The following is a 22,133-nucleotide window of genomic DNA, read 5'->3' as shown; positions in this document are numbered from 1 at the left end:
TCACACCTTTGATAAAGTCTTGCGTGTGTCAGCTTCCTTTTTATAGATACAAAAATATGTAAATGTACTGATCTGAATTATAATATTTCTGACTGTCTGAGGCAAAATTTCCCAGATTAAAATCAAATTGAATCGAATCAAATCGAATCTAATCATGGATCGAATCGATTCAGGACCTTGTGAATCGGAATAGAATCGATTCTAGAAATCAGTGACGATACCCAGCCCTCTTTAGTGCAGCGTTGAGTGCAAGCACGTTTTTGGGGAGCACTCCTACATACTGTGAACTTAATGACACCAGTTCACATGCTTATAGGGACAGCAGTACTGGTGAAACATTTTCCAGTAAATTGGGCGGGTTTTGTTTAAACAGAGATATAGCTTGTTGTATCGTAGGCTAGTATGTGTAGTTTAGGTTTGTGAACTCAAATGACACTTAAATACTTTGGTTGATATTTGAAATAATATAAATGTTACAATGTTATAATGAACACACTTTTTTCAGCTATAATAAAAAGACATGTCAAGAAGGCCCCAGACATTCAGCATCATTCAGTGGTTCCAAATTCCACTACCAGGAAAAGGTAGCTTGAATTCATAACAGCCAGAAGCACTATCGAGTATATTGCCTTGTAATTAAAATACTGGGAAACCTGGGTTATGTGGTGCTTGGATCACTGCATGTTTCATATCTATTGTCCCATCACAGTTGGGGAGATTCCACTTCTCTCAAAGCCCAGAGCAATCTCCTTTCAATCAGGAGCTTTTGGCACAGGAAGACATTCGTCCACCAGTGTCACAATGTTTGAAACGGACTCAGGCGCAGACCAGAAATCCTTGGCAAAAGAGAGTGCGTTTATTTACAGTGAGACACCAGGTGCAAATATATATACAGTGTGGCAGGGAAAGGGATCCGGGGCTCCAGGGTCCAGGGGAAACAGGGATTAATCTTATACAAACTCCTCTCCTCGGCAGATTCCAAAAACACACACGCTCTCTCGGGTCCAGGGCAGATCTATACACACACACACACACACACACACACACACACACACACACACACACACACACACACACACACACACACACAGAAAGTCTCCAATCAGCTGGGATTGGCTGCAGGTGTGCCGGTGAGCACAGGTGCGTGGGCCAGGGGCGGGAGCCCGTAATGAGCACCGCCCCGGCAGAGGAGAGAGAGAGAGAGAGCAAAGCAAACAAACAAAACATGTTGCCTATCACAGAGTCAGCCAGCGAGGCACGGGGACCATGATAGCCAGGCTTTCCTATATCGCCTTGGTGACATCTGGCACAATGTATATCACAGTGGAGATGCCCACCCCGTAACTGGAGCCAATCATGTTGAAGGAGTCACCAGACTAACAACATCATTCAAGTTCAAGTTTAAAAGCTTAGAAAATTGTTACTTTGTTATACCTGGAGTCACCAGTATTATTACCTTAATAGTATCAATGAAACTGACTCCTACTAACCACAGTCATTTAGTAGCGTTTTTATATGGGCTATTTTATTTAGGCCTATTAAAAAAATAAAATCACAAACAAGTGTAACTGCTATTAAAACAGAGCCAGAAAGTCTTGGTAAACAATTTCAATTCATGAATAGCTTCTCAGTCGCCTAATGCTAAATGCATTGCTTTATTCTAAACAGACTTAACAGGAGTGTTCGCTTTTCACATTTTATTTTTACATAAATTACCCACCTCAGACAAATTGCTGAACGTTTCTTTGGAGAAATTGCCTCTCAGAAATTTGACCGATCCCGACAAATCCCAGTCCAACTCTCACCAGCAGAATGTTTATTGAATCGCTCATTGCTAAGTCGAGAGTACACTCGGAACCTGTCGGAGCTCCTTCACAAACCTGAGTGGCTCATGCAGGAGCTGCAACCTGTTTCTTGTAATTCACCTTCTTCTTTATAGATGACAGGTTCATGTTGAAAGTAGTGGTTGTTCTCTTCAATATTTCAAACTTCCACTTTATGTCCTGGTAACAGATGTTTTTTGACTGTACTTAAATACCATGAGTTTATTGCTTTAAGCTTCAAACTGTCGTCCCTCACCGTGAGTGTCAGCATCACAGCTGCTCTCTGTTTCTTTTACCTGATGTTGTCATGACTATTATTTCACATTTAGCTCAGCAGCTTGGTATGCCTGCTGATCAACATGCCAGGTATAAGTAACAATCAAACTTCCATTTTTTGTCCATCGTCTGACAACCGAAACGGTAAAATATGTTATGAGAGCAACATCACCGTGAATCGGACTCCATTAAATGATTTCGTAAATGATCACAGAGCTTTGGGACATCTTACTCCTTCACTTTTCTGTTCTTTCGTATTTATTCTGCTATGTATGTAGAAAGACATAGTCCCAAACTAATGAGTAGAATCATTAAGATCCAAATACTTCCTCAACCATACTTTAATTTTAAGTCCAATGCCTACAAAAGGGAGACAGTCGTCATGGCCCAGGTTGGCACACACTGGCTAGAATGGCAGTGCTTATTTCCTGTAGTGCTGATTGAGTCTGCAGATATATACAGTATCCAAGATGTAAATACAGCTGAGCATTTTGCCATATCCATCTTGGTGTTTTGAAACTGGATATCAACAGACAAGGTCTGACAAACCCACAGACACTGCACACTCAAATGCAAGCTAGTAGATAGAGTCACCCCAAAGCACAGCCTGCTTTAGCCTCCTTTTTGACCCTAATGGGACCATCAAAAACATTGTGCTGTATTAAATAAGCCTTGCGATTGATACCATTAACTCATCAGAAAAGGCTTCATGTACATAAGGGTTGTGCTCTCACACACTTCTTGACAAAGACTATAAATAAATAAATACATTCAATGTTTAATTTCAATATCCAGCTAATATTCATTCGCTGTTCCTTGATTATGCTAGGCTAATCATTAACCACTCTCCCTCTCTACATGCAGTAAGAGCTGCACAGGTGGATGGTGCTACGTTAGCCTCACAGCAGTGCTGGCTACTACAACTTTTCTGGTGGGAATCCAGCTGATTACAGCTGAACAGTTTTTAAAATATTCAACTTTACAATTGAATTTTGAGTATCAGTTGAAAGCACTATTCGGCACACCTAAAGAATAATCTGTGCATAAATCATTTGCTACTGTAGTTTATACATAAGATTCCTTCTTTTCTTGCATTGTACAAATGAATAGCACCTTCCTTAAAATTTCACTAAAATAGTTGTATCAGTAAGGAAAAGTCAAATATCTCATATACAAATTCTGAATGATAAAGAGTTCAACCAAAATTGTAGTTAGTCTCTGCTGCCTTTACAGCATAAACTGTGACAGGATGGATAACTAACCTGTGATTGGGTTTGAAAAGCAAGAAGTGTACCTGATAATGGTTAACAACATGTGACGTGATGTTTTTGTGTAATGTATGTATGGTCGGAGGGTAAGATGGCGCCACCATTGCGTGCAATAGGTCGGCAGCCTTAACCCTCTCAAGGCAGGCATTGCAGATTTGCAACAGTTAAAAACTAACAACCTGATTACCCCACATACATATTTTATGAGGTTTTTTTACTCAGAAGTATCACTGCAGGACTGTGCATTAGCAACAAAAAGTTTAATTTGAGCCTGAGAGGGTTAACCTGAAATTTCCCCTGTGGGACTAATAAAGGTATATCAAATCAAATCAAACTCTTTCTATCCATTTATAATGCAGCTGGTGACATCCTTCCTGTCTTCTTACACCTATCGTCTAACTCAAAAGCACTCTGTGTGCTCACTGGATGAAACTGAACATTTAAACGCAGCAGTAGGGCTGTGCGATATGACCAAAATCTCATATCCTGATATAAGACATCTATCGTCCTGATAACGATATAAATCACAAAAAATTTACATTTTCTGAAAGTTCTGTGAATCTCGGGCAGCTCGACTTGCGTGAAGTGTTTCCAGCTGGGCGTTGTATACCTGGAGTCGAGTGTTTTAACCGATGCATGAAACTATACATTTTTAGACATAAGTTGTAACGGCCGCCGTTTTCTTTGTATTTATTACACGGCGTACTGCGGGGTAAAGCCTGTTCTAGCGTTTGAGTCTAAGGTTTATTTTTTGGCACCTGGCGGCTCTTTTTTACTTCTCATCCGTAAACACTCTGCATCTTTCACATAATTCAGTTTATTTTGAAAAGTCTCAACAGGATCTTGAGCTTTATTGTGAAAGGTTTATGTGGAAAATAAACAAGCGGAGACGCGATGGTTTTACGGTCATTGTTGCAAACTACAACCCATAAAAACAGGCGCTTGTCCGTCTGTAGTGTGGTTATATTAAATATAAGAGAAAGAGAGAACTTTAAGGAATTAATATAACCACTACAGTGACCATCAAAACCATGAAAAAATATTGCCGTAAACAGTTTATTTTGCGACACCACAAAACAAACGATAGTATAAAATGAAACGATAGATGTTTTTATATTGTCATCCGATATATATCCTTATATCGAACAGCACTGCACAGCAACACACAGTTCTCACTGTGACATTTTAATAAAACCAGTGCTGTTCCATATTCAACTGCTAAACTTGAGCAGCACACTACCTAAAAGCCTCTTTTAGCACTTTAAGTAATATTCTGAGGATCTGGTTTCAGAAGCTGATAATGGGTTTTATGTTTGTGGCTCCTTGTGGGATGATTAGAAGGACTGGCAGTAAGAGCTGCCATAGCTGAACTGACACTGACAGAGAAAGCTAAAGAAGCTCAGACTTCACATGAAGAAAATGCTAACACAAAGTGTGAAACACACTGACAGGTAATGTTTGGGGAGAGCCATGTAAAACTGCCATATTGAAGAGAGGTGCACACTTTGGAAGGAGTTAGTTAAAGAAAGTTAAAGAGGAACTTCCTTTGGATAGGAGTTTCCGGACAGCAGGGCCTTTGTCTGCTTTACTTCAAGCCAGCCACAGTATACTCTATCTGACATTTACATAGCCTCTTAGCTGTAATAGCTTGAGGTGCAATAGCTCTTCTCAAGAGAACATGTGGCAAATTCCAGTCTTACTATATTCAGCCTCTCCGGCTGACAGATCCACAGCTCAGCTCCTCGCAGCCGGCTGAATCACCTTGTTGTTCCCAGCTGAAACCCTGCCACTGATCAGCCTGAAGATTAGATGGGGCTCTGGCATTCCTGGCTGCCCAGCTCCATCTGATTTAGTGCTCCAGACAATAACAGGCAAATGTGCTTCTGCACAAAGCAGGGAAAAATGAACATGTCTGATGGCTTATGGGTTGCACTCTATTGTGTGAATCTGAGCTGACCTCTAGATCAATAGGCCAGGAGGAGGAGAGACTACATCCCTCAGCCTCCAGAGATGCAAAGGCTGCTCTCTTCACTAATCTTATCTCCGCTGTATGCAAACAAACACACCATGAGCTATCATTATTAAAATGCTTTCAGCAGACAGAGACTTCGTGGTAGGAAATCACAATGAGGTGTAATTATCTTGCTGCTGTCACCAGAGCTTCTTTAAACTATGCTGCTGCTTGCCATCATGCTATGCTATATTAGCATTTACATATTTTACACAAGACTGAAATTACAAAATGCTCCAGCGCAGCTGTTCCTGTGTCTGTGCTCGCACCCATGAAGTCAACTGGCAGCCTAAATCTGCCAGCACAGGGTCCAGGTCCTGTAATGAGCGAGCAGAGACTAAATCAGTTGTGGCTGATTGTTGGCTGAGGCTGTTGGGGAGCAGTTGGCGTCTCTCTTATCTGTATTTAAAAGGCAAACAGATCGCTTGTGTTTCCCTCCCTCTGGCTGTCCTTATGGTTTTTATGTGTCATTTATTCGAGTGTGTTTGGGCGTGTCTGTGTGCTCAGCTGGCAGATGCAGTAAAAGTGAGAACACTGCCGCTTTTAAGGGGGAGAAAATAGAGCACCTTTTTCTTTCTCCTGCTCTGGCTTTCACAACACTCCACCGGTCCATTAAAACCCAAACACACTGACCACCTATCAAGCAGGAAAAAGCTGCTCCATTGTGATGAATGGAGAAGTCACCTAACGTCAGGTTGCCTGCCAATTTAACCTGTTTAACGACAAAACTAATCCTTAGTGTCAAAGCTGAAGTAAATCCTTATGTGTGGTCGACAACATGACAAGATGCTCTTATATCAGGATGCAGCCATTCACAGCATTTTCCAGTATAGTATAACAGCTGGTTATAGCCAGTATCCGGTTGTTCAGTGATGACGCGACGAATCCTACTTCCGGGTCTAAAGTAGTCTGCGTTTAATATGGCTTTTGTGTTGTTAACATGTTTAATGTTTTGTATTTTCTTCTATTTGATCTCAAAAAGCTCCTAAAACAGTCAGTGATCACTGTTGACCTCCCTCGGCTTTTATTACCGCTAATCATTTATTTAAGCTCAGTTTTTAAAACCTTAGGATGTAACTACAGCCCAGCCCATGCAGCAGTATATGAATGACTAACCTCGTATTGTGGATGGATTATCTAAGTTGTTCTCCTGGCTGAAGTTTGGTCCTTTTACAGCATCCTGCCATGCGATTACATTTGTTCCTGACCACCGAGAACACTCACGTTAACTTTTATCGAGTGGAAAAAAAGTTAGCTTGTTTATATTATGCTAACATAGCTGTGTCGCTAGCGGTCACGTAGAATATCATTATATACCAGCTAGCCAAACTTCAGTAACCCTACAAACGTCACTGCTTTTTAGTTTTCTGTCTTCATTTATGTTGGAAGTGATAACAGAGCTGTACGTTTTAATTTGTTTCCAAAACCCCGCAGTCAGGACATGCTATATTGTATTTAGATAGAAACTAGCGAGCTAACTTCTAACTCCGTTAAATGTCATAAATTCCGTTTTCATGGATGCCTGGATGTTAAACTCAATTGTTACACCTGGTAGAGGAGAACGCTGATCATTTTATTAAAGATGAAAGACTTTAGACAGTTTTTCAACTCTCAGTAATGCCATAGTGATCGTTTGATATATGGACCTGCAGCGGCGTTTAGGCCCAGACCCGGCTAGTGACGTCAGACTGAACAACCGGATAGTCACAGGATTCCATGAGTTTTGTCATTTCTTCTTATTTTGTGGTCTGCTTCCTTAAGAATTTGGCTAGGTGCTGGTCACCAAAAGGTGGTGGATTTTCTGTTAAGCTGTGTTGAGCAACAGTCAGAGCTGCACACAACCATCTGGACACTGCTCTAACACAGAGCATCATGTATGACTAGTAAGTGTAGCGTCATGTAGATCTAGTATCACAGAAAAAGGACATTCTTGTGTTGGACAAAAGGTTGAGCTAACTTAGCTAGCTGACTGTGTTTGCTAGCTCTTTACCAACACCAATACCATCACTTAAACTGACACATTACAGACTGGAAACCGTGCTTATTAGCATATTTTACCCTCACTTTTTGTTCAATTTAAAACAAAACGGACTGTTGGACTGACAGTGGCTGGTTCAAAACTGTGAACATAGTCTCCAGTTTCCAGTCTCATTGCTACAGGTATATAAAATTAAGCACCTAGTGATGCAACAGGTTCTCATCCCAACGTGTAAAATAGCTACGATTGTGACAAATCGTCACTATTTTACGCATTGGGAATGAGAGTAGGCGGGAATAGGGCTGGGCCATATCATATCGTTCACGGATATCGAATATCGGTATAATGTTGCGCAACGATAAGAAAATGAAATATTGCGATAGAATATGGGTAAAACGTGCATGAGCGCACTACACATACTCGTTTTCATACGCACATTTTCGCACATTTTCATACATGCATGGCGGCGACAGAGAATGAGAAGGGTGTGTGGCATGAATAAGGCACGGCGGGACCACGGAGCGACGTTCAGAGCCAACTTTATTTGATTCACGTCACACCACACCACCACCAACCCCTGAGTCCCCGTGTTTTAACACGGCGGGCGTGATTGCGGATGCCGTGCAGGTGCGTCCGCACGGCCCCGCAGACCACGCCCCACCACATACCCCCATCGCCCGATTGAGGCCGGGGAGCAATCTGGCCGAACCTACAACCCCCCCCCCCCCCCGCGAACTGGGGCGAGACTCGGCCCCTAAACATCGGCGCCCCAGCCCCTGACCAAGCGACGGGGAAGCGTCCGTTCTGGTGGCCGCCCGCGCATCCAGCGGCAACGGCGAAGCTGGTCCGGAGGTCGGCCGCGTAGCAAGCGGACACGGCCCCGCAGGCATGGCCGTGAGCTCCTGCACACAGGCGGCTGGGCAGACGTCAGGCGCGCAGAATCGACTGGTGGCAGCGAGGCTGGACTAGCCAGCCCGCCGATCCCCGGCCTAGCGGGGCTGTCCCGCTCCTCTGCCTCCAACTCCGGCTGCACAGGCTGCCCTGGAGCAGGGACCTCCGTCTCCCCGCACAGCTGCTCCGCCACCGCCTCCGCCACTCCCGTTTGGAGCGGCTCCCCGCACTGCGCCTCCGCCCCCAGCAGGCACAGCCCCTCGCCCACCTCTGGGTGGAGCGACTCCTCTGCCTCCGGCAGGTGTAGACCCTCGCCCGCCTCGTCCTCGGCCTCCGATTGGAGCGGCTCCTCCACCGCTCCCGGCAGGAGCAGCCCTTCACCCGGCTGCTCCTCCTCCTCCGGCAGGCTCGGACCCCCGCGTGGCTCGTCCACCACCTCCGGCAGCCGAGGTGACCCACACGGCTCCTCCACCGCTTCACTGTCCTCGGGACACACTTGTGGGGGTGGCGCCCAGGCCCAGAGCAGCGCTGCCAGCTCTGCCATCTTCCCCAGGTGGCGTTCGCTCTCCTTCCGCAGCTCTTCCTGTTGGCGACGCACCTCCGCCGCCTGCTTCCGCTGGGTGGCCGCTATTTCGGCCACCCTCTCGGCCAGCTCTTTCCTTTCCTGGCTCTGGTAGGTACCCGCCATGCCGCCTCCTGGGTTTCGGCACCAATGTGGCATGAATAAGGCACGGCGGGACCACGGAGCGACGTTCAGAGCCAACTTTATTTGATTCACGTCACACCACACCACCACCAACCCCTGAGTCCCCGTGTTTTAACACGGAGGGCGTGATTGCGGATGCCGTGCAGGTGCGTCCGCACGGCCCCGCAGACCACGCCCCACCACAGGGTGAAAGCAGATCGTTGAATGAAACGGATGAACCAGAATCGGTTTGTAAAAATGCTGCAACTGCTGCTGGAACTGGTTTAGCTTTCGTCCGTCAGATACACAACAAAGCACTATTTTTGGTAGAGCATGCTAGCGGGCCGTCGTTATTACCGTGTTTTTTGGAAAATGCGGCACACTTAAAATCAATCCTTTGATTTTTCTGAAAATCGGCAGTGCCCCTTATAATCAGGGGTGCACATAAGTGGTCCGCAGGTGCGCATTCACTGTCAAAATAAAAAACGTGCACAAGATAAGAAGTTGCAACGCGCGTTTGTGTACATAAGATTTTCTGGAGGAGGACAGACATTTGTTTAAAACTCTTAAAGATGTCGAAGAAGCTCCTTTAAGCAGTTACTTTGGTGTTCCTCCACCTCCAAAGAAATGTCAGAAGGAGTCCGAACCGCAAAAGAAGCGCGTATTCTCGGAGAAGTGGTTGCAGGAGGTGAGCTGGCTTCAAAAAAAATGATGAATGCACAGAGATGTGGTGCAGAATATGCCGTGAAAATCCCACTCTAGCGGACAAAAACAGTGCCTTTTATGTGTACGCAAACGCGCGTTGCAACTTCTTATCTGGTGCACGTCTTTTATTTTGACAGCGAATGCGCACGTGCTTATAATCCCGTGTGCCTTTTGTATGAATTCTGGTTGTGTTTACTGACCTCGAAACAATTGTATGTACACGGCGCTCGAAAATCTGTCAAATGTTTTAGTACGACTTTGCTAAGCTACAAACCCGCACCGCTTGATGGATTGTCGGAGCATTATGGCTATCGTAGGCAGGAGCCTCGCGGAGTGATACGTACTGTGTTTCAACATAATATTACCGTATTGTGTGTGTATAACCTCTTTGTAAGTTTTGTGGATATTATACATGGTTATGCTGAGGATATGTCGGCCAATTTCCACTGGAAATGCCTTTTGGTTAAACTGTCAGCAAAGAATTTGCATTTGCACTGTTACATTTTTATATAACTTTAATGCACATAAAAATCAGCTGCTTGTTTAAGTGAAAATACATTGATGTTTTTTTTGCACTAATAAAGTTGTGGAGTTGTAAAGTATTTTGTCTAGTGTCAATTATATCGTCAGTTATATCGTTATCGCAAATTTTCAAATTATATTTGAAAAAAAAAATTTTTGGTCATATCGACCTGCTCTAGGTGGGAAAATAATAATAATAACAAAGCACTATTACCTTAATCTGTTCACTTTCAGATCCTGAATCAGCTTGGAATACACTTTGTAACGGCCACAACATGAAGCTATTTTACTGTTGATTTATCATGTGTTTGTGTTGGAATGGACAGCTTGAGCCTCTGCTATATTGGAGTATAGTGAGAACCCAGGGCGCTTTATAAGGACGTGGACGGATACCTTTTGCGTTACTATGAGACGCCTCGGGTGTGACAAATCGTCGGTATATTACGCGTTGGGAATGATAATGCCCTGAGTCATGCAGTCTAAAAACTGTGAAAGAATGAAACTGCTTATGAAATGATTGAGGGTGAAAGACTCCTGAATACCAGTAAGTTGCAGTGAAGTAGAAATTCAGACAAGGAAAATGTCAGTCAAAGCAAAGTAGAGAGCAAATGAAAAGAATGAAGGGATAATTAAAATGTACATAAAACAAATGAAAACAAAAAAAAACAACAAATAAAAACAAACACAACCCTAGAAATCGGTACACATTTCCTGCTTTTTCCATTTTTAGGGTGTTTTTTTTCCAGTTACAGAGATAGAGCTACACAGTCCTTAGAAAAGAATACTTTTCATTATCTTCATAGGTCAACTAATAAAGATGTTTGTTTTTAACTGAGCTATCAAGACTCAAATACAACAAGGAACTGTTCAAAAGCCACCAATAAGGAAACAGCGGACTATGGAGTCAACAAAGAACAGGACACAGATCCCAGGGGACGTTCATCACACACAGTCGTGCCTTGATGCTCAGATGCACAAACGTCTCAATGTGTTTTCAGCTGAGAGTTGGAGTACGCTGAAGCTGTGGATCAACTCATCTGAAGATGCAACTGCATTTTGTATGTGGCTGCGACAGGAGCCATGGAGACAAGACGGAAATAGACGCAGGCACTTAGGAAACAGCAAACATGATCAGAGCTGAGAAAACGAAGCACGATGCATGCTTGGACATGATGTGCCTGCACCGAAAAACGTGGCTGATTACGTAAGGCCAATGCATATTGAATTATCTCTGTACTGTATTGTGTCAGTGAAGACGCACCCCCCACCCCGAACCCCCACTCCCCGAACTCAAACACGGGCATATTCAGGGCATTGTGGTTCTGCTTCCTTTCACTGCTGTGTAGGAGTAGAATTAGACCAAGCTGATGCAGTGTGGCAGTGGTGTGAAGGCTTGAGTGAAGAAAAGAGCAGGAGCGAGAAGCACAAAAACAAGACAGGAAAACTGAAGGAGAAGCGAGAGGGGGGAGGGGTTAGTAATGGTGAGGAGTGGGTGAAGTGGGCTAAGTTAATGGTTGGAGGATATTACATACAGCGATAATGAGAGGGAGGGACAGCTTAATTAGGGGGATGATAGACACTGGGAAGCAAAGCTAAAGGGTTATATGGAGCAAGAGCTCTATTACAGAGGGGAGTTGGGGACATCATAATCCCTGTGGCCTTATAAGTAATTACTATGTGATAGTGAGAGAGAATGGTAAAACCTATCTACTGTCAGCAGAATTGGAATTAACTCCCTAACGGTTCCTTTACTGCAGCATTGTTTAATATGTGTGTGTGTATGTGTGTGTCCGTGTGCGTGTGCGTGTGTTAGCTGCACTTCTAGCCTTTAAAGATTTAAGTGGGTGACTTTCAGAGTGAGCGCATTTGTGCATATTGAGGGCATTTGTTTTCAGGCTGCACTTCTATAAAGAGTGAAACGGTTTAGGTGTAGGAGATGCGTTTAAGGGTGCAGGACTGTGTAACACCCCTCCTCTGGGCGTATGGATATAAAATCAGCAGGAGGTAAGGTTAGTGTACTTGAAAATTTTAACCCAGCAAGCAGGCTGGCATGTTTTTTCCCCCTGTCCCACAGACCGATGCGCAGTAACACGCTGCTCACCTGCTGTGGTACAGCAACATTCACCTTGTTAGGCAGAAGAAGACTTAGACTAACATTACAGGTCCCTGACGATCACTAGCTCCAGTGCTGCACACAGTAATTTAGCAAGCTGTGTACTGTGAGTTCAAGCAGACCATTTTTACTCACCAAAGTAAGTCTCTGACCTGACCTGAAGAAATTCAAATTTCTTCCACTTCGTGTTGCTGTGGCTGAACCAGGTCAGATGTAATTACGGACCTGCTGAGCGGCAAAAGATTTATCAGCCACCGACTAAGTGCAACACCCTCCACTGAAACGCTCGGAAAAGAAGTGAGCAACACAAAAATAACGTGAGACTGTGTGTGTGTGTGTGTGTGTAACCGCTTTATCAGGTGTGTTGGGTGTGGCACCGTACAAAGTGTTGCATTTAGAGTACTATATCCTTTCTCAATGAGCTGTCAAGCCGAAAGTATGGGTTTCACGCCACAGGGTAAAAGACTCTGAACAAACTACACTACAAAGTACTCTAACAAGTTACCTGTGGTAAAGTAACTACCACTGCTGTGGTTGAATAAATATCAATTTTTGAAAGCAGTAACACAAGCTGAGCACACCAAGCTTACACAGAACTACTGGCATCAGCTGCAGTCCACAACTGTTGATTGCTCTGTAAGTAATCTAAATATCTATTATTTTACTTCATAATTCATTAAATAAAGTACGCTGTGTACTTCCTGGGTTATTTCTGGCTTACTACCATGCTCAGTCACCACCGAAACACTCAGAATTACAATCCAACAGCAATGAGTCTGTGTTGAGTAAATAGACAGAAATTTGCATCGTTCTGCTATTTGTGACTATTACTGAATAGATTATACACAAACTGCACCTCATCAAACACAGGAAGCTGTGGTACAACTTTGGTAACGATAAAAAAGCATCTTTGTCAGTTGAATAAACAGCTGTGAAAATGTATTTATAACTAGAAAAGTTACATTTTAGAGTTTTGAACACACTTGTGTCTTTATACTGTACATTGCTGCAGGACCTTCGTTCAGCCTCTGTCTGAAACGCTCCATTTTAAACTGTTACTCAGACAGTTCATGACCGATGTAGAAACCTAAAGAACTGTTGACTACAAATCGTCAGTACAGCCGCTAACAAGAAGTTTTATCCTGATAGGACTTCACACTGTGCCTCTGAGTGAAGATTCAACATGTGAATACTGCTGAAATCACAGAATCACCAAGACTTTAAAGTGTGGCCGGAGATTTTGTCAGTGAACCTCTTTTTGTTATAAAATCAGGATTTAGCAGTGAAAAAAAGAAGCCTGGAAAACGGTGTGAAACTAGAGAGACTATTAGTCTTCAGTTCAACATTTACGATGTTACGCTGGTGCTGAAACATGGAGTTTGACATGAGTGCGTGTTGGCCACCTTGTAATATACTGCTGGGAGAAGCTGGGCTCTAGTGTTTCTAATGAAGCACTCAGGTCACTATCAGTGTAAAAGTGGGACCCTGTCAAAACCAGATCACTACATCTGTGCTTGCTGATCCACCAGCTGTGGGATAAAGAAGAGCTGGCCTCTAAGAAGACCAACACACCAAGTATGTGCTGCTTGTTGAATGATGTAATTAAACACATCCACACACCGCTTGATTTTTGTTTGTTTTTTTCATTCTAAAACATTATCACTTTGCTGCTTGTGAGTTTTCTTTGGTGCTGGTTAAAATGCCTTTGGCAAGCAAAATTATTTCTCTACAAAGAAAAAACCTTGACCTCTTTTTGGGCACACACACTCCACACTCCACACATGGACATGCACCACAACTAAAACCACCAACAGAGCCTAACTGTGGGAAATATAGACTCAACTGTGACCCCAAGACATTATTTTAAGTGAATACAATACTGTTGCCAGCCATGTATTCAACAAACTAGACAACTACCATAGGTGGAGACACTACTTGTTTCCATATCACCGCTAACTCAGCTGCCATGCTACTCAGTATGAAGACAGTGCTGAGAGTACAGTAATCAGATATACTGACTTGTATACTGGCTGACGGGTATACAGTTCGGCCTGAAATGTACTCGGGCACAGATAATGAGGACAGCAACAATGAGCCAAAAACAGAAGCAGCGCAGGTGCATGTGAGGCTGCAGCAGAAAAACAGAGTCATGTAAGCCAGGCTACACTCTGGTTTCAGTAAACTGCATACATAACAGAGCAGAACGAGGCTACAGGCCAATATTACAAAAAGAAAAAAACAAAAACTCAAAAAAGCAACCAATTTGTGTCATCAGCAGGAAAGATCTAACCTGGGGACTTTTGTGCAAACACACACACACACAGTTCATTACCTAGTGTTTGCTAATCCTGCTCCCGATGCTTCGACTGTTTAGTTAAGATAAGAACCTTTTGTTAAAACATGTGCAGCCCTGCAGTTTTTCCCCTGCTTATTTTCTGATTTACTAAAGAGATGTGAAAGAATCCTGCAGTTTCACTTTATATTTCAGAAAATCATTCACAAGATGAGTGAACGCGACATGAAAATGTTTCTCCCAGACACAGTTTGTGAGGCATTCAAGGCACTACAGGACTACACTGTAAAAAAATTGTAATATAAAAGTATTTTATTGTGCATTTTACAGTTTTGTAGTGTTTTTCTAGAATATCATTAAATTTACATAAATAGACAGTGATTTTACATTTCAAATGTAAATTAACGTAAAATCACTGTAAATGTAATAAAACATAATTTTCTTGTTTTTTAAATATATTTGTGTGTACATATGCATATTTAGATTGTTAAAATACATTCACAAATGTATCATAATTTCACAAATATTTGTCCGTTATTTGAAAGATTGAACTGTTAAATTCAAATGTAATGCTATGGAAAAATATATAAAATGATTCTTATGAACTTTTTTTACATCAAATAATGTTATTTATGGTGATCGTGGCTCAAAAGTTGGGAGTTCGCCTTGTAATCAGAAGGTTGCCGGTTCGAGCACCGGCTCAGACACTCTCGATGTATCCTTGGGCAAGACACTTCACCTACCACCTACTGGTGATGGCCAGAGGGGCCGATGGCGCGACATGGCAGCCTCGCCTCTGTCAGTCTGTCCCAGGGCAGCTGTGGCTACAGCTGTAGCTTGCCTCCACCAGTGTGTGAATGTGAGAGTGAATGAATAGTGGTATTGTAAAGCGCTTTGAGGGTCTCGAAAAGCGCTATATAAATGCAATCCATTATTATTTAAACCAACTGTTAACTGTATATTTCTGTACATTTAAGTATTATTATTCATATTGCCGCATTCATTGACCTTGTTTATAGGTAATTTCATTGTTTAATCACATTAAAATGTTCCTAATTTAATGTTTAAAAGCACTTGAAAAGGGCAAAATCCCATGTAAAATTAGGGCAACAAACTGTATTGTCATAACTGAAAATAACCGTATTTTCATGGGAAAGTTATTTTCTGTTATTTTATGGTATTATTTTGGCGCCCCAGCTGCCAGAATATTACTGTTTTTGTAGGATTTTTTTTTACAGTGTACAGTGTCCTTACTGTTACTATCAAGTTAAAGAAATGTTACCTGCAAATGAATTTTTGTTTACTTCACAGCAAAAATGACAAAAAAGACTGACTCTGTGCTGAAGTGCATACAAACTAAACTAATGTGACTATTCACTGTTACATTGATTTTAGGCAAAATGTTATTATCTGTTGTTCATTTGGTGAGTTTCTTCATACAGCTGGTGAACAATGTAAAATAGTTCACTCTGCATAGACATACATGTTTACTGTGTGTTTTGTAACACAACCATATCACCCAAAGCATGTGCTACCAGCTGTCAAACAAAACTGTGACTTTGGAGACCTACTGCCAGACTGATATTTTTAAGTGCCATTTGCCTTGTCAGGCTGTTGGGATGATGGCTCATCATCCCAACAGCACTCACTGACTGACACACACACTGACGCACACATGTGTGCACACACAGTATTATCAGTTGTAAATTTCTTGCTAACATCAATAGGAAGGAGCTCTGTCCTTAGTTTGTCTTACGAATAATGGGTGTGCTGGTGTTACAGCGAGGCAGGCATTGATTTAACATAATGCACCACTGCGAGCTATGCACAACAATTGGCTGAAATGCTATTTATGTGTGTGTCTGAGCATGTGGGTGTGCGCACACAAGGAACCAATCAATGCATGTGTAGACAGGAAAAGATGCGAGCAGGAAGAGAAGGTGTAGTGAAAGAAAAGCAGAGGTGTTGGAGGTGAGGCCTTCCAACTAGAAGAAAACTAATGGCACTACCTTCAGTTTGGAATCCCACAGAGGAAGCTCTGGGTAATCTCTCAGCCTCACCTGTGAAGTCAAGAAGTTGGCACTTTAAAACTCTGCACCTCACTGTCTTATACAATCCTCAGATTTCATGACCTGTTCAAAGATTGCACCAACTCAAACTCGTTTGTCTGTTTAGTAGGGACCATGGGACCATTAAAATAGCATGTTAGGCAAGTGGACTGACCATTTGCAGGCCATTTGGGCATGTGATGGGCTTTCCATTGATTAAGTTCACTGGTCCCTGGCTGGCTACAATAGACACTTACAGATGAGTTGTCAAAAACAATCTATGCTCAAATGTGAATCAATGCTAAAATTAATATCAAATTACTATTTTCATTTGCAACAATATTGATGCTAACAGTGCCATCTTTGCCTCCTCCAGCTGACACATAACTTTACAGCACTGCTGCACACAGACAGGCACAGAGTAGTTAATATTCATAACACTGAACAACACAGTAGCATTAATTTTCAACAACATTGAAGTATTAAACAGTAATCAGAAATGTTAACCTGGCTGATGCACACATTTAAGTTAGTTTTTTAACTATTAGCAATTATCCGATAGCAAAATTAGTCATCAGTTATCACTAACGTAGTAGCTAGTGGACTGCAGGTCGCAGATGGAACATTGAGCCGTGACAGAGCAGATTAAAGACACACGAAGGACGTGTGTCTTTAATCTGCGGTGTGGTGTGGTTCTGGCTCTGTGGAGCAGCAAGGAAAACATAGCTGAGTGTGGAGAATTGATCTGAGCAAATAAAGAGTAAAATGCAGAGCAGAAACCAGATGGGTTTCAGGCCTGAAGAGCAGAGCTGAGGAACTGAAGGGCTGCAGATTCAGGGAGAAGCATGACAGGTGGATAAGAAAGAGGTTGCAGGCAGATGTTAATAAGATGATAAACCTTAAATTTTCAGTTTTAGAATGCAGTAAACCTGTTTATTTTAGTGTAACTAAAACTCAATTTTAGTCAAGTTTTTCCATAATGTTCTTCTTCGACAGTATCTTAATACATGCTCATCCAGGTGAGTTAATCCCAAAAGGTTGATTCTGTTCATCTGGACGCAGCGTTTTCAGTGGGAGAAACGTTTCATCACTCATCCAAGTGACTTCTTCAGTCTCAGCTGACTGCAGGTTTCCCCAACCTTATAAACAGTACATTTGCACAATGACTAAAACCAGCCCCCTGAATGAACAATGGGTTGTCATGACCACTGACTAACAAACACTGATCAAAGATCACTGATCATGTCCATGGGGAAATCAGGTTTCCCCAAACTGTTTATAAGGTTGATGAAACCAGCAGTCAGCTGAGACTGAAGAAGTCACTTGGATGAGTGATGAAACGTTTCTCCCGCTGAAAACGCTACGTCCAGATGAACAGAATCAACCTTTTGGGGTTCTTCTACAATAATTAAATAATTAAATGTATTGTGTTGTTTGCTATACTCTTAGTTTATTAGTAGATTCTAAAATATATTTTACCTTAAGGATGTGTAATGAAATGTTCTATTTTCTTTCTTATTTTTTAAAATCTAACTTATAATTGGAAGAATTAGTTGAAAATTATGTTAATTTTGGAAGAAATTATCTCTTTACTATAGTTTCTCTTGTTACAGGATGGGGTCAAAGTCTTACTGTGGGATTGAAAATGGTATTGTAACAAAATAATGGCCTAACCTTTAACAAGCTGTAGCTAAGTGAAGGGCAACTGGTTGGCAAGTGGTTGCAGGATGTTGCTGGCAGTTGATAGCTGAAATTGGTCACGAAAAGGTACAAGGTCCTGCAACAAAAACCACCTTGCAATTGCTTTGGTCATTGACTGGAGTGGTTGCGCAAACCGGAAACTGAGAATGCTTCCCTTCAAACTAAAAGTTGTAAGTTGAAATGTGCTGATTTCTTTAGTAAGGCACATTTGTACTTTGACGAGGAACAGTCTCTGTTTCAGGTTTGCAATATAATACACAATACAAGATTCACTACACCTCTGTGGTTAGTTTTTGAGTGTTTGCAGACAAGTTGGCATCTTCTACGCAAACTATCGGCAACCACTGTAATCTGCTCGCAACCAAAGCAATTACAAGATGGTCTTTGGTGCAGCACCTTTCTTGCAACAGATTTTACCTGGCAGCAACCAGTAACCTCCAGCAACTACTTCCCAACCAGTCGAGGAACACACATTTTTCCCTAGTGTCTGGGTTGGCAGGGTTCGTCAGCTAGTCTCTGGGCCCATGTGACCTGCGTGACCAAGTCTAAACTTGCAGCCTCTTCAATGGCCACCAAGGGGTGATCACTCTTTAAATAAATTGTCTTCTGCCAATTGACATGGTAGTTGTTAGACTTGAAACAGTAGTTAACACTGAGCAAAGGGACCAATGTCTCTCCTGGGGTTTTTCGACATTTATGTAAGTGTAAGCTGAGCTGAGAATTTCCAACTTTGGAGCAAAGAGTAAAATAGAAGAGTGCCAATCTCCCTGGGGGAGAAGGGAAGAAATGTCATTCTTCCTCCTTTACATCTGTGCTAGACAGACTGAAGACAGACAAGCGTGGTGAATATTGAGTAAGTGACCTTTTGAGATAAGGCCTGGAAGGTCGTTATATTCACTGTCATCACTGTCATGAGGACTGTAACAATGGATCCATCATCATCAATCATTATTTCACAGACTGTGGAAAAAGTTTGGGGAAAGAGAACTAGTGAACTTTGAAAAAACAGGTAAACAGTCCAAGTCAGTTACAACTTTATGGGAACCTAATAATACCTCAACATTAACCATACCTTGATGGAGGTTTGAGTGTACAGCTTTAGGTTAAAACTAATTAGAGAAGTGCAAGAGAAGTGTACTATTAGTATAGTAACATTTCATCCACTAGTTATAGCCATCTATAAGAATCCCCAGTCCATACCCTCATAACCTTTAGCTTGGCAGGCCTGTGTGTGTATGGCAACTCTGTCTGAGTAGGTATTTGTCTATGGAGAGGGGTTTTCAAATGATGCAAACCTGCTCCTGTACAGTTCTTCAAAATCCCCAAATAACTCCCAGTTTTTTATCTAGCATGTTTATCTTGCACTTGATGCTACTTCATGCATTATGCATATTATTATGTGTAATATGAAAACTGTTTGTTATGTTTACATGTGTTTATTTATTTTACTGCAGCAAATAGGAGCAGAAGTTCAAATTTCATTGTATTCCTAAATACAGGGACAGTAAGGACTTTCTGATTTTTGCACTTTGCTAAACATGGATGATGCTGTGCAGCTGTCGAACGCTGACTGGTTGACAAGTGGGCCACAACAGGGAAGGGAACAGCAGAGTTCACCAGGAATGGGAGAAGCACACAAAACAACACATCAAAGATTTAAAAAATACAGTTCGAACACACTGTGACTGCACTGGACACTTTTCATTGTTTTTAACACTTTGTTTCTCTTCACCCCTTTGTAGGTTATAACTTTGCTCTTCTCTCCGACTGGCTGATGGCCCAACAGCAGCACAAGCAACAGTAGCCCACAGACTGCTTGTACCACATATTTTTTACACTGGCCCCATTTGACAACAAGTAAACAGGCTGTTCATAAATGCTAAAGAAACCAGGCACCACCACCTCTGAACCACCGCTTCTTCTTTAGCCTGCATCAGTTCTAACCAAGTTTATCCAATAAATTGGCAACTTGGGGTATATTGTTGTATGAATGTGCACCTTACAGCACAGGTTTCCACTCTGCTGCCCATGGCTTCACTACATTACTTTTTAAATAATACTGGACTCTCATTCACTGTTACTCTGTGCTATTCTTTAGTGCTATATCACCAATATCTCCCCTTTCTTCAAATCTCTGGACAACCATTAGACAAGTGCTGTTTTTTAGCTTAAGGATGTACAAAAAACTATATTTCAATGTGTAAAGTCAGGGTTTGGAAGAAGTAATAAGTTTGGTATAAGACATAAAAGCACCTCAGTTAACACAACAGTTACTCTCAAGGGACAATGAATGTGTGAGGTTCTCTTAAAATAGTTTTTATGTTAGCCTACCGGACACTATGGAGCCGCTAGCCTACTTATACCCAAGTCACAGCCACTAGCTGAAGTTAAGAGCAGGTAACTTTCTCGAGGTTTCCATCGTGTCGCCTGAATAATGGAACGAGTCCTGAAACGGCGCTAGCTAAAGTACCAGCATTACTTCCCAACTGAGCCGGGAGTCACGTCTATCAGGGAGAGCGATAACGCTTCCATTCATTTCCCCCTCCGGAGCTACTTACTTTTCCCGTTTCCGTCGCCCCTTTTCCCGGCGTGTGTCGCCTCAGTTTTTCCCTCCTCTCCTCCCTCTGGTACCGAGATGGAAAGAGGGAGAGAGGAAGAGAGGATGGAAGAGGAGAGTCAGGTCCAGGCGGAGGAAGATGAGAGACGAGGCGCGCCGCTAAAAGCTCCCACCGCACCGGGAGCTCACAGCGGAGGAGCAGGCGGTAACACGGCTCAGATCCGTTTACCCAGCCTGATATATCGCCATTATGTGGGTCAGAGATGAAGCATTCATCTCCAGTTTTCATCGCACAAGTTCATATTCATTCCGTGTGACGGTATAATCCGAAAGGGGGGGGGGCATGTGTGTTAACCTATATTTGGTACAGGAGAGCCCACTGACACACTTGAAGTGTTTGAAGTGGAAGAGAAAGACATTGCGTCTCTTATAGACAGGAGCAGAAGATTAGCTGAGATGAGGAGATGGTCTGAATACTTTATGGACGTGGCGCTGTTATAAATTAGGAAATGCAGTTTCCAGTTTCACTGATATCTATTTGATCTCCTTAAAGCATACTTAGATCTTATTTTCTAGAGCAGACATAGCCCTGCACAGACGGACTAACATTAGCTGATCTTTTTTCTTATGATATTTTACATCAAAGCAGGAAATGCAGAGCTGGAATCAAAATAATGAATGATGGCTGCATTCTGTTTAGGTGTGCTGAGCTTCTGCTCAACTCAGATAGGCTTAGAAGCAACGCGCTACACTTTTGTGCTGCTATTGATGTTATAATAAAAGAAATGCAACACAAGATTGTAGGTTAGGTCACAATATCTTATTGCGCCAAATATATTGACATTTATCACACTATACTTAGCTCATACTGAGTTAGTTTCAGTACTTGAGGCGTTTTCACACCTATAGTTCATTTAGTCTGGTCTGATTCGGTTTTTACTGTGATTTGGTTTCTTTTCACAGCGAGAAATCCAAGTAAACCAAAATGCATCACTTAAAACTACATTAGAAATTCAGTCTGGTTTTTGGGACAGATGTGTCTGGGGCAGGAGGAGTAAAAGTGAAAACAGGAAAAAGGTGTTGTGTTCAGAACTATCAGAGAACATGGAGAGTTTAAGTTCATTTCATGGCTTTTTGCTAGCCCAACAGATCTTTTCATGCATGTAGTACCTTGCTGAATCCCAGAATACAAAGCATGCACAGCATATGTGTCACGGTTCTGGGTCCGTTGGACCCAGTATTTTGAGTTTATTGTGTTTTGA

The 22,133-nt window shown here is 42.4% G+C and overlaps 2 protein-coding genes across 6 annotated transcripts in view; both read right to left on the bottom strand.

The window, feature by feature from the left end:
* klhdc8a (kelch domain containing 8A) overlaps positions 1–21,195 on the bottom strand; it is a 69,432-nt gene extending 48,237 nt beyond the window's left edge. For 2 of the 5 annotated variants that reach the window (XM_086291259.1, XM_086291264.1), the window contains exons 1-2: positions 20,873–21,195; positions 16,575–16,625 (exon numbers count right to left, since the gene is read on the bottom strand). The gene's annotated coding sequence lies outside the window, so the exon portion shown is untranslated. Of the gene's footprint in view, positions 1–16,574; positions 16,626–20,645; positions 20,756–20,872 lie in introns of those variants that run through there. The other 3 variants (XM_086291260.1, XM_086291263.1, XM_086291262.1) reach the window with 2 other exon arrangements.
* Positions 8,111–9,044, bottom strand: LOC147329873 (uncharacterized). Its single transcript, XM_086294153.1, has one exon. The coding sequence runs from the start codon at positions 8,966–8,968 to the stop codon at positions 8,111–8,113; it is 858 nt and encodes a 285-aa protein (XP_086150279.1). The 5' UTR covers positions 8,969–9,044.
* Positions 21,196–22,133: the final 938 nt, after the last annotated feature.

This window comes from Aulonocara sp. 'chitande type north' Nkhata Bay, linkage group LG5, assembly GCF_057382095.1.
Source record: "Aulonocara sp. 'chitande type north' Nkhata Bay isolate Kocher_YH1m ecotype deep benthic linkage group LG5, A_spYH_male_GT1.1, whole genome shotgun sequence".
In the NCBI taxonomy this organism is placed as follows: domain Eukaryota; kingdom Metazoa; phylum Chordata; class Actinopteri; order Cichliformes; family Cichlidae; genus Aulonocara; species Aulonocara sp. 'chitande type north' Nkhata Bay.
This window is presented reverse-complemented; position numbering and strand designations above follow the sequence as displayed.